The sequence below is a fragment of the Macaca mulatta genome, chromosome 4, assembly GCF_049350105.2.
Source record: "Macaca mulatta isolate MMU2019108-1 chromosome 4, T2T-MMU8v2.0, whole genome shotgun sequence".
Lineage (NCBI taxonomy): Eukaryota > Metazoa > Chordata > Mammalia > Primates > Cercopithecidae > Macaca > Macaca mulatta.
Window position 1 is genome coordinate 128,833,008 of NC_133409.1, and position 19,150 is coordinate 128,852,157.

General features: G+C 40.8%; 1 protein-coding gene across 1 annotated transcript in view; it reads left to right on the forward strand.

The window, feature by feature from the left end:
• Window positions 1–19,150, forward strand: part of GCLC (glutamate-cysteine ligase catalytic subunit) — a 43,629-nt gene that overhangs the window by 11,940 nt on the left and 12,539 nt on the right. Inside the window, 5 exon segments of the mRNA NM_001261107.1 lie at window positions 7,762–7,874; window positions 9,343–9,525; window positions 14,070–14,183; window positions 15,779–15,837; window positions 15,939–16,072. Coding sequence (NP_001248036.1) covers window positions 7,762–7,874; window positions 9,343–9,525; window positions 14,070–14,183; window positions 15,779–15,837; window positions 15,939–16,072 — 603 coding nt within the window.

Here is a 19,150-nt window from a genome sequence, read left to right on the forward strand (position 1 = left end):
TGAATTCACAAAAACCTAAATCTTCCAGATCCCACAGGTTAGAATTACTCTGTTGGTGGGATCTACTGTAACACCCAGGTACAATTCCTGAATGGGAACTGGACGCTGCCTTTATGAGATGTGGTTATGACAGAATGTCTGCACTCAGATTCGTATGATGGTGGAATGGCATTAATTGGAGGTCTTGAAGCCCTGTCATCCTGTCACTGGAGGCATAGGTGACCCCCACTGAACACTAGCAGTCACTTTGGAGTTAGAATTCCTCCATGTAGCATTGACTCTCACTTAGTCTCTTTAGAAAGCTCTCTTTTTTTCTCTCTCTTCGTTGGGTTGGTTAGTCTAGCACCAGTTCCTAGGAACTAAAATCCTGACTTTCTCATAGGCAGTCTGTGAATTTAGGACAGCCTAGCTTATAACATGCCTTAGAAGGAAATCATGTGTGTGTTCTTGCTTGCTCAGCCCAGGAAGTACATCAGACCCTGAGCTGGGCACCACCCACTGGGGGGATGTATTCTCTCTAGCAATAGTCCCGCCCACATGCTAAAGCCCTAAACTCTCCTGCACCTAGAGGGAGCCCCTGCAGAAATTGCCCATGATCCTCACCCGCTATGGTACCCCAGCTCTGGCTACTGCAGGGCAGTTGATCCAAAACAGCTTCTGTCTGGGGACCAGGATACTGTTTCTTGTCAACCACGTGGTGACTAGGACTCTAGCAGGGGAATACGTTCTTAGGAAAAAGCCAAGGAATTCACTTGTCCTTAGAACCCAGAAGCTATTGTACTAAAGTACAGATGTTTGGAGGTAAATAAGAACTATTCATACTTACAATGTTGTTTCTTTAAGAGAAAATGTGTTCTGGTTTAGGTTCCTAAATTACAGAGTACCTGGGTTATGCTGGTGGCCATAAGCAGACATCCCCATTGGCAACTTGATGTGCTATCTTTTCTGAGGTTAATTTGTGTGAGAAGACTGGTTAGGTTTTGCTAGATATGGTTCAGAAATAAAGTGGGAATGCCTTAATGGTCTTTATAATTGTCAGAAAATTAAAACTAGCATATGCCTGAATTGTGGTAGCATGATGTTTAAAAAAAAATCAGCCAGTGTAAATTCAGAGGCCCAGAAAATGTCTCATGCGTCTGTGGAGCATGAAAGAGCAGATCTACATTCAAGGATTTCCTTTGTGCCAACAAGAATGAATTAGTGTGTCCAGGTAAAATTAATTTCAGGATTGTGGTTTCTCTTGGGTTTTGGTCCAGAGCTGCCTAGTACAACCTCTGCAGTAAGAGAAATGTTCTGCTCTGTACTAACCATTAGGGAGTAGGAAACTGATTATTTTATGCTAAGTAATTTTAAATCCATACAGCCACATGTGCTAAGTGAGTAGCATAATGGACAACACAATGTTTTGCGTTCCTTTGGTGACAGGTGACATTTTCCCCTGTATGAGAGTCATCCCAGTTTACCCCGCAACTCTCATTGTCTTTCTGTATTTTATTAAAGTCTTGAAATTTTTCTCTTGGGTCTCGTATCACTAATCTAGGCATGTTAAGAATATTTTCTCTGTTTGGGCCGAGACAACGTTGAGAAAGTTACTCCACCTAATCCTATAGGAAATTAATTGATTTTTATGCAGTATTAAAATTGAGATTAATGTGTTATAAATAAAAAGCAGCCTGCTCTGTGCTACAGAAAACTAGATCAGGGAGAGGCCACATTTATTTTAATTTCTAAAAGTGTAAACCTTTCATAGTATCGTGGGAAATTATTTAGTATGAATAGGCATTTCAAAGTAGGAGGAAAAAAACCTATTTTCTCAAAATATATGAAATGTTAGAAGAATTTGATACAGCTTTAGACGAGACTGCTAAAACATTTTCTTTTTGGAACATAGTACAATTTAATTATTACAGTATCCACAGTCATCAGTTTAAAATATAGTTGTGTGTGTGATGTTATGTATGTATAGTATCATGTACACAAAAGCACACACAGTTTCTACTTTGTACTTACTGGTCCCCTAAAAGTGCTTGGAGATTACCTTGTGAAACAGTGGTTTTCATATTTGCGATGTCATCATTAGACATATCGAACATGGGAGTCCATCTTTAAAAATCTGAGCCATATGTAATTTTATTACATCTGTGTTAGAATCTCATATTCAATTTTCTACTTTTTAAAACACAGCTCCTCTTTTAGCCTTGTCATTCAGGTTGTCCTATGTTACTGTGGGTGTTTAAAAATTAAGTAATATCACTATGGCTAACACCTCTTTGGGTGCTCCAAGTTTGGGAAGTAAATGCCATCCAACTTGATGGTTGAGAGTTCTTTTAAAAAATATTTGTCATTACCATTTTGCTATGAAACAGTCTTCTGGACAGAAGGCATAGCCCCTAACTTTAAAACAGTTTATAACCTAGAGGGTGACTACTTGGCATGATCTTTGCGGGGTGGATGCAGTGATCTGCATCTTTGACAGGCGAGAGGGTGATTGTGCTGCAGTCAGTGGTGTAGCTCCCCTGGGGGACGGGATCCTGATGGGAGGTTGAATTTTATGTTGAAGAATCCCTAGACCCTCACCTTTGCCTAGCCAGTCCCCATGTCAGGAATCAACGTAAATTTAAATGGCACTTCCTCTGGGAAGCCTTCTGATCTTCTAGACTGGCTTAGACTCTGCTGTTACATATGTACAGCTCTCTTTGGTCATTTCGAGTGCTCGTTCAGATAATTCAGCAATAGCGTGTTATTGGCTATCAGTCCAGCCAGTGTAAGCCTGAGAACAGGAGCCACATCTGCCTGGCTCTTCACAGTATTCCCAGCACCTGCTTAGCAAAGGGCTTTGTTGAATGGATGAAAGGACAAAGGGGTTAGTGCTGGGGGTTGGAGGGCAGAGAGTGTGTCCAGCAAGACGGTGTTTTTTTGGCACTGATGAGTCATCAACTCTAACTAGAGCCTTAGTCCTCAAAATGGTTGCAGGCTTGTTTAGGAGTTAGTGTAAGGAGAAGACTAAGTCTCTGAGAAGCAACAGGTGGTTCTAGCAAAAGGATCAAAACTATTGCTTGGGCCAGTGCAAGAGAGCCAGCAGTGTGGAATGGAAGAGCTGGCCCTGAACCCCAGATGTCGGTAGGGGGACTGAAAACCCCGCCCTGCACACATACTGTACCTGGACTAGGTCCTGGGGAGCCCTTCACTGTCTTGCCCTCTTGGCCTGACCACCTGAATACAGATCCTTCCCAGGGTGTAAGGAGGGGAAAGTCCTCATGCTCCCTCTGGGAGGAATGTAGGACCTCACAGCTCGTAGTCTCTGAAGGACTTAGTGTAGGTTTCTTCTCTTAAGAGGTCAAGCATATGATGAGTTAAATAGTTTGAGAGGGGAAATTCCTTCGTCTCATTTACACAGAAACTGACAAAGGAACTTTCTCCCTAAATGGGGAACTGCCTATAACTGCTCTGAGTATTATAGAACTCTGTATTGTTTCCTAATTAAGCACTGTTTTTACCTCTAGGAGTAGATATTAAGAAATTAGTATTTCAAAAAATACCCAGCCATTCCTCAAATTCTTTTTTTTTTTTTTTTGAGATGGAGTCTCGTTCTGTCACCCAGGCTGGAGTGCAGTGGTGCGATCTCGCACAGGCGCCTCCACCACGCCCGGCTAATTTTTTGTATTTTTAGTAGAGATGGGGTTTCACCATGTTAGCCAAGATGGTCTCGATCTCCTGACCTTGTGATGTGCCCACCTTGGCCTCCCAAAGTGCTGGGATTACAGACATGAGCCACCGCACCAGGCCCACTGTTCCTCAAATTCTAAGCTCCCTGAAACTCTTACCCTTAAGGTACAATATCAACATGTTTTTAAAAGAAAGAAAAGAACATTTTTATACCAGTGGTAAATGCCGTTTAAAGACTTAAATCCTAAAAGCTTGTATTTACTCTTATCTTAAACTTCTTTGTCACAGGTATTTTCACTGTCTGCTGTATATTCAGCATTGTACTGAGTACTTATATCACCTCCGTTAAAATTATTTCTTTTTATTGGCCTAATTTCAGATTAACATAAAAGTACCTCACGCTTGTTTAAACCTGCATTAAATGACTTGGATTGTTGTGTCCGGAGTGTTCCTAGCAACACTATTTCACACATAAAGCAAAGTACATACTAGGCTTTTGTATGTGTCTTTGCCCTTGGTTCAACAGCTCAGAGATAGTAGTGTATTAGTGACTTTTATTCTCGTCTTTTATATGTGTCTTTGTCTTTGATATGACAGCTGAGAGTAGTGGCTTTTATTCTAGTAGGATAAAGTTTAGCCTTTTAGCAATAGAAATCCAAGAGATTTTAATTTTCATTTGTAAAAATAGTGCACATTTAAAATCTGAATGCCTTGCAAAGTGGTCAGATATTTTTATTGGGTCTCCTCCCTCAGTTAAAAGGACAACTGATGGGTGCCAAAAAACAGTATCCCAAAGTCACCTTCAGGACGTTGTAACTTGTGTATTGCAGAGAATAGAGCTCCGTGGGCATTTTTTCCCCTACTTCCAAGATGATATGTTAATTACACAAGTTTGAATTGTTGCTCTGCAACCCATTTATAATACTTTTTGGGTTTATATGCTTTTGGAGTTGTATATGTGTGTAAAGTACGTAAATATATTAGATGTTGCTGCAATTCTGGGTTTATAGCCTAAATGCTATTCAAAGTTAGAAAGCCGGTACAATTTTATCCTTGGAATCAGTGTTGTGATACAGAAAGGCATCTGTTTTAAGATTTTCTTTTGTATATTGTTCCTCTTATCCTTTGGATTCAAAAACGAAGTTTAGGATGGGGATACAATCCAGCAATCATAAAATAATGTATTGGGGCTTTAGATGTTTTATATTGGAAAAGCGTTGTCTTAATGTATCACTTTTTATTATCACCAGTCATCTAGGTTATTGCGTTCAACCCCGTTTCAGCTCTAGTTTGGCTTTTAAAGATGTGGTTACGATTCAGAATGCTCATATAGACAGGCTCTAATCAGAAATAAACATAACTGTGTTGAGGTGGCGGGGTTGTTTAACAAAAAGCTAAAAGGTTGGAGAACCTCTTTGAGGACTAGCGCAGAAAGACCAAGATGACTGCAGAGAAGGAGCACTTCAGAAGGCATTAAATTTTAGTTTGAAAAATCTTCAGGAAATTCTTGAGGCTTCCAACTGATTATATGCTATTGAAAAGTAAATTTGGTTTTCTTTGTCATTTGGTAAATATTCTGATGTTTTTCTGTTTCATTTGCTTAATGAGATCATGAAGTGATTATACTTTAATTGAGGAGAGTTTGGTTTGTTAACATTTTAAATGTCATCCATTTGGCTGATGTTTAAAACTCAAAATGAGCTTGAACTTTTTGTTCTTTTGCCCTACCCATGTTTGAAACTTGTGGGCTAAGAATGAATTTGAAAACTAAGGATTTCAATTTTTTTCAAAGTTAGGAAACTAACAGAAGTTATTGCAACTTAGTTTATATCATTGCTACAAGTTTTTGCTCATTTGGTAAAAAATAAATGATGCACTCAGTAAGCAAGGAAGTATCTCTTAGACTTTCTTTAGGAAGCATGTTATCTAGTTAAGCAAATAACTTAATTCCAGTAGCAGATGCCAGGCAGATCGGTTGGAGTCTAAGTGAGTGATAGAGGAAGTACTGAAGAGGGAACATTTCCTCCTGGCTGGGAGTTAGGAATGCTGCATAGAATAAGTGAGTTCCGTCCTGGGCCTGAGGGATGGGCCAGTTCATCTGTTTAAATCTATGACTGTAACTATTGTTACAGCTCAGCTTCCATGATACAATGTTAGGACCCCTTCCATAAAATAAAAGCATAATCAATTTGAGATAGTTTCATCCAGCAGTATCACTTTTCCCTGCTTCATATAGGTTAACTAACAATTTTATAAAAAGCTTATCTTCACTTACCAAGACTGGCACCCTCTACAGTCCTAGCAGCAAGGTGTGCTGGGCCTTGAGGCCAGACGGGGCTGGCTTCAAATCCCTGCCTGACACTTGTGGCCTTGTGTAGCTTACCTCTCTGAGCCCCTTTGCCCACCTGTGAAATGGGTGATCATGCCTGCTGGGTTTGAAGATTAGGATTCATATATGAAAGCATATCCTTTCTCATTATACTCATTTAAAGATTAACTTATATCTTTTCACATACCCATTCTGAGACTTAACCAAGTTTCCTGTTCCATCAGGTTTTAGCTGTTCTGGAGTCAGAGATCTATAGATGGTATCTTGCAACCTGTAATTGTTGTTGCGAACAGTTCCAGATTCTGCAGCCTAGTTTTTTAGTCAGCTGACACTGAGTGATTGTGCAGGTGGAGATCTCATGTTTCTGATTCACGTACCCAAATCAAGCAGCCTTTTCCATTTCCTGAGCAAAAAGATTCTGATGAGAGCTAATAAAAGTTGATTGAAAGTTTATTTTGTTGTTGTTTAAATCTGCTAGGTTATCTCCTATAGTTACTAACATTTTTTTCCCCGTTATAATCATATTACTTGGCCCGTAATGTTTCTGTGATGAGGGTGAATGACCCAAATGCCTTCTAAGACCAGGGAAATACACATAAATAAGGGAATAAACTGTAGACAGTGTGCACCCCTGAGAAGCAGACAGCGCTGCTGCACAGTCACAGCCTTCGTGCTGAGCTTCTGGGTATTGTTTTAAGACTGAGAAACTAGATTTACATGTGAAATGTCTGGGAAATAGTGGATACACTGTTGCTTGCCTTTTTTTTTTTTTTTTTTTTTTTCTAAACTGCTATTGTAGGCCAAACCAAATACACCGTGGCCTGGTTTGCTTTGTGAGGAGTCAGTTTCCTACCTCTGTAGTAACTGTCTTGGTGCCATGTGCAAAGGGTACATTCAAGGGTTTGCCTGAATAATTCCATATCTTTTCACTTACGTATGGATAGTGGATGTTTTGTTTCAATCACACATAGTGATTCATAATCTTCACTGTTCACGCCAACTATCATGATTGTGAAAGCATACAATTTCAGGAAAAACAAAAGTAGGTTCTAGTTGTATTCTGCCCAGAAGTCTGACTTTGGTGTTTAAGTCTTTATTTTTATTAGAATTCCACCAGGTATTGTTAATAAGTACACTAGTGCACCCTGCATTGTAAATTGTATATGGTTTCAGAGTGGAGAATTTGTCTTAAATTACTTGAGATAAACCAAAATTAAATTGGTGAAACCCCTAAAATAACTTCTCCACACGGTATATTCATGGTTATGGTTTAACTCTCCAAAGGTGGGACTGGTAGTAGGATTATGAAAGTATAATCTACCTTATTACTTTGCCAATAAGTAAGCATAAGCTACCTTGACTGCAATGTCCAGATAACCTCTTTCTTAAACTTATAATAAGCCAACTGAGGAAATAAATTTTAAAATGCAGCTGCTTTTTTACAACAGCAGTTTCCAGAATCTTTGCTCCAAAATACATCTTTTTTGATGTACAGCTTGTCAAAATGGGTATCGACCTTTCCATAGGATATTAAGTAGGACAGAGGAAAGAAGGGGTGGAAGTGGCACTACTGACTGATCCTTTCTACAGGTTTCCATATTATGCATATGAACACTTATTTTGTGCTGTACTGTAAGCAGATGTGACTGGCCGGAGTTACTGTGGATCCTTTACAGACTTCACGTTTCCTTGCCTTTTTCTTCTGGAGGTCACCCTGAAAACAAGTCTGGAAGAATGTTAATTTTTCTCACCTTTATTTTCAATAGGTGGAATACATGTTGGTATCTTTTGATCATGAAAATAAAAAAGTCCGATTGGTCCTGTCTGGGGAGAAAGTTCTTGAAACTCTACAAGAGAAGGGGGAAAGGACAAACCCAAAGTAAGCTCTCATATGCTGATTTAGTGTTTCTGAAACTGCTAAAACTACTAGAATGTGGAGTTTTTTCTCAGTTATTGGAGTCAGGGTAGCATAACAGTTAAGAGTATAGGCTCTGGTTTCAGGTTGACAGAGTTTCAAATCATGGTTCCTTTACTCAATAGCTGAATAACCTTGGGCAAGTTACTTAACTGTTCTGTGCCTCAGTTCTCTCGTCTGTAAAGATAATAGCACTACCTACCTAAGGTGTTGGAATTAAGTACATTAATATATGAAGCACTTTGTACAGTAAACTAAATATAAAGCCTGTTTTTTATTAAAATATTTTTGGGAAAAAATGTATTGCGGAAGCATATAACTGGGTTCACAAACCATGGTGCAAGATATAACTTGCAGATGGGTTTTGTTGGCTAGCATGATGTTTTTCTTGTTTGTTTGTTTTTTGAGATGGAGTCTCGCTCTGTCGCCCAGGCTGGAGTGCAGTGGCGCGATCTCAGCTCACTGCAAGCTCTGCCTCCTGGGTTCACGCCATTCTCCTGCCTCAGCCTCCCAAGTAGCTGGGACTACAGGTGCCCACTATCCCGCCCAGCTAATTTTTTGTATTTTTAGTTGAGATGGGGTTTCGCCATGTTAGCCAGGATGGTCTCCATCTCCTGACCTTGTGATCCGCCTGCCTCAGCCTCCCAAAGTGCTGGAATTACAAGCATGACCCACCGTGCCTGACCTGGCACGTTTTTAAGATATTCCTGTATTTAAGGAGAGAGACGGGGAGGGAAGGGGAGTATATCCTCCTGTGTTCATTTTCCACTCATTCGTTTTAGGGAAGCTGCATTTGAGTTTGGAGGGCAGCACTGAATTGAAAGAACCCTTAAGGCTTCATCACCTTCTCTGCAGAGTAGGTTAGTTTGTCCTGGACAGTGAATGCTCTGTGTGCATTTTCAGTTATTTATAAAAATTTTGGGTCAGGCACGGTGGCTCACGCCTGTAATCCCAGCACTTTGGGAGGCCAAGGCAGGCGGATCACTTAAGGCCAGGAGTTCGAGACCAGCCTGGCCAACATGGCAAAACCCCGTCTCTACTAAAAATACAAAAATCAGCCGGGTGTGGTAGTGCACACCTGTGATCCCAGCTACACAGGAGACTGAGGCACGAGAATCACTAGGACGTGGGAGGCAGAGGTTGCAGTGAGGCAGAGGTTGCAGTGAGCCGAGATCGTGCCATTACACTCCAGCCTGGGTGACAGAGTGAGACTCTGTCTCAAAAGAAAAAAAACATTTTGGACCCAATACTTGTTGACCCTTATGTAGTTGAATAGCTATGGAAAAGTAATAATCACTGAGAACTCTGAAGGAGTTCTTAGCTTCATTTATACCTAATGGTTTCTACACTTTTAAAGCAACTTTAAAAACTTAAAAATTGAGCAGACTATAGCAGAAGAATAAGATGGAACTAAATTATTTCTCCTCCATAGCCATCCTACCCTTTGGAGACCAGAGTATGGGAGTTACATGATTGAAGGGACACCAGGACAGCCCTACGGAGGAACCATGTCCGAGTTCAACACAGTTGAGGCCAACATGCGAAAACGCCGGAAGGAGGCTACTTCTGTATTAGAAGAAAATCAGGCTCTTTGCACAATAACTTCATTTCCCAGGTTAGTTCCTATATTAACATGCCCCAGCAGATCTCTCGGAGATACAGGTAATGAAAAGAGCAAGTCATAACCCAGGCTTTCCACCCTGTAATCCCCATACGTTACAGTTAGTTTATCTTTTATACACTGCACTTGATAGACTCTGTAACAGTAGAGCTGCAGGCATAGTTGCATGCCAGCTTCTGTCAGCTGTGGTGGCTGCACCGTGGTGAGCACACTCAGTGGGGCTCAGTGGGAAAGACCAGGATACTGTGATGACAGACCAGCAGCGTGGCCGTGTCTGCCGCAGGCGAGGGTGGAGGGAGCAGCAGGCCTGCCACACAGTTCTGACTCTGTAAGCAGTAGCCAGAGCCTCTGGAATACCATCCCCTGGTGACTGTGATGGTTGTGCCCTCACGCACTTTCAAAAAGGAGCATTTACCTACTAGCATATGGTGGCTTCAGTGGCAGATCGGGGAGGGTCTGTGGTGCGCCCAAAGCGCTATCGATACCGATACTCTATGAACAACATGAGTCATTAGGTCCTTGCATATTGTCCTGAAAAGAAGATTTAGGGTTTGTCATCAAATCTAGTTATGACCAAAAGTACATAAAAGTAAATAGTGAAATTATGTTCTTCGCTTAGAATGAGGTACATGAATATCATATGTATTATACATAGAACCCCTATGTAAAAATACATTTCTGCCAAAGCATGAATGTGATTTATCTATGCTAGGTGTCTGTCAGATTGTGACAGTATACTTAGCTCCTCAAAGTTCAAAGGAGCTCTGGGGGTTGGTATCCGTGGTGGAGAGAACACTTTGAACTATTTTTATACCTTTTCTCTGATAAATGTCCATCAGCCATTCAGGGTCATATCATTGGCCTCAGAGGGGCATTTACATGGGAATTTTATTGTTTTTTATATCTCTATTGTAACATCTAAATAGTTGAAAACTTATTTAAGCCAGCCATCTAACATTTATAGAAGCATCTCTATTTCTGTGATACCTTCATTCTATATGTACAGGCCACTTCCCTCCCTCTCCCCACCAGAAGGAAAATCCCAGCTGGGTGAGGGTGGACAGATTTGTTTTGATTAGAGTGGGCACATTTCTTCGACTTAATGTTTGAAAGAGGAGGTGAAAAATCACTGGCCCTGCCATTCACTCAGACACTTGAGTGCCTGCTGCAGGCAGAATGGGCATGCTCTCATGAGTGAGGATGGACAGATCTGTCTCTGTGGAGCTGGGGGGACGAAGGACAGTCACATACCCATAGATTCAATACGTGTCAAAGTGGGGCCATGTGAGGAGGAGGAGATGGGGAACAAAGAGTACAACCTGAGTATCCAGTGGACTCTGGTGGGTGGAGGGAGAGGGGGTGGCATGTCCAAGATTCCAGGAGGAGTGAAATAGGAATGGGGAGCTGAGGAAGGTCTTAGGGAGGGGAAGCAGTGTGTGTAGAAGTCCTAGGATGAGCCAAGCAAGCGGGGACTTCCTGGGAACTAGAAGAAAGCAAGCTGGCCAGTGTGACTAGGAGGCTGAGGAGGAAGTGCAAGTATGGGGTAAACGGAAGCTGGCAGGTAATTGGCAAGCAGGTCAGGTTAACCACAAATTTTAGTTGTTCTCCTAAAAACAGTTGGAGGCCTTGGGAAGGCTGGGTTGGGCGAATGGCATCCCCTTTTTGCTTTGCAGACCTCACTTGGGCTGTAGGTGCCAGGGCTTAGTAGGAAGTGAGTGAGCGAGCTCCCTGTGGATAGACAAGGGCTGCCTGGATGCTGGTGGGTGCTGGTGATAGGAAAAGTGTGTGGTTTAAAAGATGGCAGAGTCGGTGAACTGCTGGGAAGAGAAGACACATCAAGGCTTTTGCTACAGGTCATTGTCCTGAAAACCTTAGAATACTAGAGTAGAGGCCAAGGAGGAGGTTACAGATGTTAAATGACAACTTCTAGTGTACTGGAAAATGTAATACCTTGTATTTTCCTTTGTTTCCCCCTTAACATTAAGAGGGTTGTACATTTCACTTAGCAAATTAAGAAAGTGGGAGGGGATTTGTAACACAAACCAGAACTGTTTTATATATTAAAGCTGAAGAATATATAGGATTGATGGGCAGTGGTGTTTCCTTCTGGGCCAGAAAATAAAGTTTTGGGTTAAACCTAATGTGTCCCTTACCTTGAGAATGGTTCCATATGGGATAGTTGCCTTTTTAAAAAAGATTTAGCGTGCATTAAATGCGTGGGCATGGTGGCTCACACCTGTAATCCCAGCACTTTGGGAGGCCAAGGCAGGCAGATCACCTGAAGTCAGGAGTTCTAGACCAGCCTGGCCAACATGGTGAAACCCCGTCTTTACAAAAAATACAAAAATTAGCCACGTATGGTGGTATGTGCTTGTAATCCCAGCTACTCGGGAGGCTGCGGCAGGAGAATCGCTTGAACCTGGGAGGCAGAGGTTGTGAGCTGAGATTGTGTCACTCTGCTCCAGCCTGGGTGACAAAGCAACCCTCCATCTCAAAATAAATAAATAAATAAAAATAAAAAGATTCAGCATCTTAAGTCATTGTGAAGGGGGAGTTGAGACAGAGGAATAAGCTTTATTCTAAAAACCTATAATTTTGAAAAAATTATATGTATAATTTTTTTATACCCTGTCCATATAGGAAGGTATTTTGGGACTTGGAACAATAATTATTAGTTATTTAGTGGCTAGAAGCCTCCCTATACATCCACAGTAAATGATAAAGTTTTGTTGTAGTATAGGATCAAGAGAGAAAGGAGTACTCTGGTTCTTAAGTGTAAACAGGGTGACTTTCTTTATAAAGATGCAAAGCTCTATAGTGTGGAACTGTAGTCCGAAACAGTAACCATATGACTATTTAAATTTAAAATTAAAATTATATAAAATGAAAATTATAGTTCCTGATGTGACTGAGGAACTAGCCTCATTTCAAGGGCTCAGTAACTACGTGGTTAGTGACTACAACGTTGTTTTGGATAGTAAACATTTCCCTCACTCCAGAAAGTTCTGTGGGACAGCATTGGTCCAAAATGAAGCAGTGCCATAGGTGTCTGAAGATGCAAGTTCTGATTCTACCTTCTCCCTGCCACACAAACACATATTCATTCTCTTTTCGTGCAATCTGATTCTGGTGAGCAAGGAATCCCCTTAGATTTAAGTTTGTTACTCTCCCAAAGAACTATTCCTAAGGTTGTTGGCTCATAGTAAATAATGGACATAGCTTCAAGAATTCTCAAGAACCCTTGTAGCTGGGAACTGTTTTCTAGATAAGATCACTACCTTCAATTGTTTCCAAAGTGGATATGGGCAGCCAACAAATACTTTATTTTATATTAAGAAAAGGTAGGGGTTAAAAATAAGGCATGGATGGCCAGGTGTGGTGGCTCACGCCTGTAAGCCCAGCACTTTAGGAGGCCGAGGCAGAAGGATTACTTGAGCCTAGGAGTTCAAGACCATTCTGGGCAACATAGTGAGACCTCATCCCTAAAAAAAAAAAAAAAAAAAAAAAAAAAAAAAAAAAACTTGGGTACAGTGGCTCACGCCTGTAATCCCAGCTACCCTGGAGCCTGAGGCAGGAGGATGACTTGAGCCCAGGAGTTCAAGGCTGCACTGAGCTATGATTGCACCACTGCACTCCAGCCTGGGAGACAGAGCAAGACCCTGTCTCAGAAAAAAAAAATAATTTTTTTTAAAAAAGGTATGAGCTTATCTTGAGCCTCAAGCCAAAAGTTTCTTCCCACTGATTTAAAACCCCTCCCTTGTTTGGCTTTCACTTAGTCCTTGTCCTCCCTCACAGCACATGTAATCTATTGACCTCAAATTCCTAACTTGGAAAAACTGGGGCCATCACTAAAAGTGATGTGGAATTTGAGCTTTACACTTAGGAATAAATATGGAGCTTCATTTTTCTGTGTTGAAAGTAGAGGTCCTTAAGTAAGAGAAAAGGGTTGGGTTTCAGACTTCAGAGGGTGATCTCAGGGGTAGATGGGGATACCTGCAGAGATACTCCCTAATCTTGAGGGACTCATGAGGTGACCTACAGAGGCATAAAACAGGCTCCTTCCAGATTCAGAGCCTACCGGGAAGTGGGAGGCAGTGGTGCCATGCAGGGGGTCCAAAGATAATCTGAGAGTTTAGAGATGGAAAAGGAAGACACCCATCATAGGCCATGTAGGGGGACACCTGTCACCCATGACAGCTGATGTGACCAAGGGAAATGACTTCTGTGCTGTCAGTCCTTTCTATTAGATGAAGAGATGGAGAGGACCCGAGTAAATGCTGTGTGGATTGTGGGTGAGTGGAGACTTGGATAAAGTTACTAGTGGGCTGGAATTAAAAGAAGATCCTTGTGAGCAAGAAGTGTGGGGGTGGTTGTAAAGGGGCACAGTATTTACACAACATTTGTTTTGTAAACACAAAACCCTCTGAAAAGGGGATACTAGAAATGAGGTGTCTTTAGCAGGTGCAGTGATGGCAAGACTGCACACAATTAATTCCTGTAAACAAATCCCATCTATTTAGTTCTTCAATTTGTTGTAGATTAGGCTGTCCTGGGTTCACACTGCCCGAGGTCAAACCCAACCCAGTGGAAGGAGGAGCTTCCAAGTCCCTCTTCTTTCCAGATGAAGCAATAAACAAGCACCCTCGCTTCAGGTGAGTATGGCTTTGTGTTGAAATGCAGATGCCCTTCGCTAGACCCCTGACTTCTGAGAGTATAGTGTTTCTGTCTAGAAATCCTTTTTGAGCATTAACTGAGTTTTGGCTGTCTTCCTAAGTAACCAGAGAAGACAGCAGATGTGTACCTGTTCACATCTTCAGTACCCCCAGGCTCCTTGGTTGTTGATGCGTGCACCAGGCTTGTCAGTTCTCCAAGTCATCACAAAGTTACTAGCTGAGCCACTGACCTCTTTTAATGAGGAGATTATTTTCAGTCCTAGGTCTGTAAATGCCTACTGGGATTTTTTTTTTCTTTTCGTTATTTCTAATTTTTTTCCCTCTATCTAACCGTCAGTATCTGTGATCTGCCCATCTTACTCTATATAACTTATAAAATAGGTACGGTACCTGATATATATAACAAGCACTCTCTTCTCTTCCATTAACTTCGAGTTCTGTTGGTTTGTCGTTCAATTCTGAGGTTTTAAGTTGCTTTAAGGCTGTCACTAGTCTGATCTTAGCTTTGCACAATGCATGCTCATCTGTCACCCTGAGCCTAGGCTCCTGACCCAGAGTGGCAACATGGAGACTTCTCATTACTTTTAACAGGCCCGCACGTTTGCTACGTGCAGAGCCTTTTGGGGAAGACAGATACTTGTAGACATAGTTTCTAACTTCATATGTTGTCATGTGTTTAAAGGAAAATAAAAATAATTCAGTTGCTCAAGAAGAGATAGATTATAACAGATGTCAAGAGATGCACCAGAAATCCTTCTTGGAGAAAGTGAGATGCTTCTGACTGAGGGGATCAAAGCAGGCTTCATGGAAGAAGTGGCATTTAGGCTGAATCTATAGCAGCACTGCCCATAGAAACATGTAATTGTAAATGTTCTCATAGCCACATTAAAGTAAAAACCAGATGAACATAATTTTATATTTTATTTAACCCAATATGTCCAAAAATGTTATTTGAACCATGTAATCCTTTATTCACAAGTAATTTCGTGTTTTTTTGGTACTTTGTCTTCAAAATCTGGTGTATATTTTACTCTGACGGCACGTGCGTGTTTTAATTAGGACAAGCCATATTTCAAGTACTCAGTGGCCACAGTGTGCCTGGTAGCTTCTGGACTAAACAAGCATGAGTCTGGAGGATAAGGATTAATCCTGCAGATTTGAAGGAGGGAGGAACAAGGTATTGGGGCTCCAGAGATGCCTGGGCAAAGTGGGTACTAAAGTTTGACCAAAGTCTTTGGAGTTAATTTGGGACATGTTGGAAACAGTGAAAGCAGACCATGGCAGACTTTGAACACCTGAATTGATTTGGTAAGTTAAGGGAGCCGTGGGAGCAGGGGTTGAGCAGGAGACAGAACAGCATTCTTGAGCAGGAGCCAAAGAATTGATAGTAATGCAAAACCTTTAATCAGAAAGTTCCCTTATAGTATCTTGACTCAGATACGTTATTTGTTGAGTTGTCTTAGAGAACTAATCTGAGGTATGATTTCATTCCGCTTACTTGTGTGTAATCAAATTCTTCTTTTACACGATGACTGTTAGGTGACCAATTGATGACGTTTGGTTGTCTGTTTTAGTACCTTAACAAGAAACATCCGACATAGGAGAGGAGAAAAGGTTGTCATCAATGTACCAAGTAAGTCTACTGAGAGGTAGTGGGGTGGGAGAGAGACATGTTGAATTGTTGTTTAATCCTGAATTCGAAACCATTTTTATTTTTGTATTTTTATAATACAGTATTTAAGGACAAGAATACACCATCTCCATTTATAGAAACATTTCCTGAGGATGATGAAGCTTCAAGGGCTTCTAAGCCAGATCATATTTACATGGATGCCATGGGATTTGGAATGGGCAATTGCTGTCTTCAGGTATTGTTTCAAACATACAGAGAGGCAAAGTGTTCCATCCATTTCTGTTTTTTAGCTTCTTTATATATGTATGTTTCCTGTTCCAAAAATCACATTTTATTGAGGTTGAAATGGTAGCTGGTATGCCTTTCTGAAAAACAGTGAAATTATATTAGCAAATTCATTGGTAGCTGTCTATGACTCATCGTTCTACAGACTCTGTGGTTCACCACAAAGGTATACACAGTATATGTACCTTTGTAATTGTAATTTCAGTTAACTTAAAATGCAATATATTCTGTCATTGTTGCTCTTCTCTTTTTATATGCCTAGTTTTTACTGCCATCTCGTGACAGGCTAATGAGGTGGCTTAAATATTGTTCTAAACTCTGAAAATGAGCTCTGATGGAAATATTCCAGTGATTTTGTGATCCAAGGGATTTGTGCAAAACTGTCTAGAGGTATAAAAAGAGTAAATAACTTAGCAGCTTGTGTTTATCTTGCCCCTGAGTGAAGTATACAGGAGCCTGTCTCTGTTTACCCATTAAAAAATTTTCCTGGATCTGTTTAAATTATGGTGCCCCTGGCAGTGAGTGTCCAAGCGCGCTTAAGACCGGAATGGAAGAGCATGGAACCCGTCAGGTGGCCACACGCAAGCCTGCAGTTGGGTTTTGGCTCTGTCACTACTCAGGTATTTGGGCAACTCCCTTTACATCTTTTGGCTCAGGTTTTTCGTCATTTGAAAGAAGGGCTGATATTAAGTCCCCTTCTAGATCTGACTCTAAGCTAATATTTATTTTATTGCCTTAACTAATGGAAGTAAAAGAGAGAGGCTGCTTGTTATTTAATGTCCAAGGAAATTTTATCCAGTTCTGATTACTTCAGCTGATTAAAAACAGCGTCCTTAGAGGCGCGGGGCCGTGCAGAGCCTGGACCCATTAAGACCCTTCTGAGCCCCCAGCCTGACTTCTCTCAATGCAGAGGCCCAGAACCCAGCCTTCCTTCACCTCAGACAGCTACCGCGTGTACACGCATTTCTTGCGCATATATCTCTGGTCTGTTTATTTTCAAAACTAAGTATAATCCAAATTGAATGCTAGAATCAGATTTTTCCATTCTGAATGTGTTTAAATAACATGACTGAGGATAATTTCTTTCTGTTTTCTTGACATTTATAGGTAGCATAAAATATGTGACTTCCAAATAAACACAAACCATCACATTTCACGAAAAAAGAGATTTTTCAACTTTTAACTGCATATCTGTTTTCCTATCTTAATTACAAGTATTTCTAAAGAAAACCATTAAGTTCTAGAGCTTACAGTACATGGTTTTAGAATTGTGTAAGTGCTGTTAGTGTATTGATTGCCTTTTCTTGGTTTAATATTAAACCAGGGTGTTCTGCCAAGGACCGCATAGTTTCTCTGATATAGTTCCAAGGGATTTCTTTCCACTGAAACACTGTATGTATACCCATAAATGTTTCCTAGTGGTAGACGATCAATATTTTTATTGCTTGTAGATAGAAGTTTTCCATCCAGTGTAAGCTCTGTCATGGGTGTAGGATTGTTTTCTTTTTCCCAATGACATATACAGTTTCACTACGCCACTTAAATCATTAGCACAGATAAAGCATTTCATGTGTGGCACATGAATTGAATTTTGCCAATTCACCACCAGAATCCCTGCTTTATGTCTCTTCAGTGGAACGCTAAAACGACTTCTTTCCCAAGTACACTGATTTGATCTGTACAAATTATATGAATGTATTAAATTATCACGTGTGCCCTGAAGCTGTGTACATCTATTATGTATCATTAGAGAGATGGGGGGAAAAAAAGAAACTACTTATTACAGTAAAGCAGAAAAAATAGTTTTAAAGTAATTTTTTAAGGCTAATGGAAGACTTAGTGTATAAAACAAAAAGCATTTTAACCACATTCAAATTCTTGACTGTTTTGGGGCCTTTCAGGAATCACTTAAAAAGCACCAAGTTCATAGCCAGGCGCGGTGGCTCATGCCTGTAATCCCAGCACTTTGGGAGGCTGAGGTGGGCAGATCACTTGAGGTCAGGAGTTTGAGACCAGCCTGGCCACCATGGCAAAATCTCGTGTCTACTAAAAATACAAAAATTAGACATGGTGGCATGTGCCTGTAATCCCAGCTAGTCAGGAGTCTGAGGCATGAGAAACGCTTGAACCTGGGAGGCGGAGGTTGCAGTGAGCCAAGATTGTACCACTGCATTCCAGCCTGGGGAACAGAGCAAGTCTTTGTCTCCAAAAAAAAAAAGCACTAAGTTCATGACAGGTTATGAGACCCCCCAACCCACCCCCCCAAAGTCATGTGACTTCAGATCTGGGTTGTAGATAAAGTTTAGATTAGATGTTTAGGTTTCTAACATAATATCTTCCTTAGTTCCTCCCTCCACCCCCAGCCCCACCCCCATCAGTTTCCTGGCAGCATTGTGCGTCTCCTTTATATGATGCTTTAAAAGGACACTAGAAGCCCAAATTACTCATGTATTCATAGCTTTTTAAGGCATAAGAACTTTTTTTCCTTCCATTAAAGCCATTATCCACAGTGATGTCCTATTTAATTTGATGATTGCATATCAGCTCTAGAGTAAGAAAGCTAATTACTAAAGGTATTTAAAATAACTAAGTCACTTCACTGTTGTATACTTCTCTGGGGTTGGATTTCCCAGGATTCACCTACAAATTATGTATTGTGTACAGGCCATCTGAGAGAAGCCAATTGAAAAACTGGAAAGAAAACCTGCTTCTCATAGTATCTTTTTAAAAACAAAAATGACACACACTAAAATACCTAAGAGTAACAGAAAAAAGACATAAAAAACTAAGAGATGCATGTTCAAAATAATTATTTAGTCAAAATACTTGGGAAACATGTAGTTTTTTGTTTTTTGTTTTTCTTTAAATCTCAATGCCTTGTCAGTTGGCCTTTGGGGTCCCTGTCTTTCAGGTTTCTCACCATACCTTTGACCTTATGTTATCCTCTTTAGCACCTCTTTTTTTTTTTTTCCCAAGATTCTCATTTGTTAAGCACTAACCAGGTGTCCTGCACACTTGGGATAGAGAA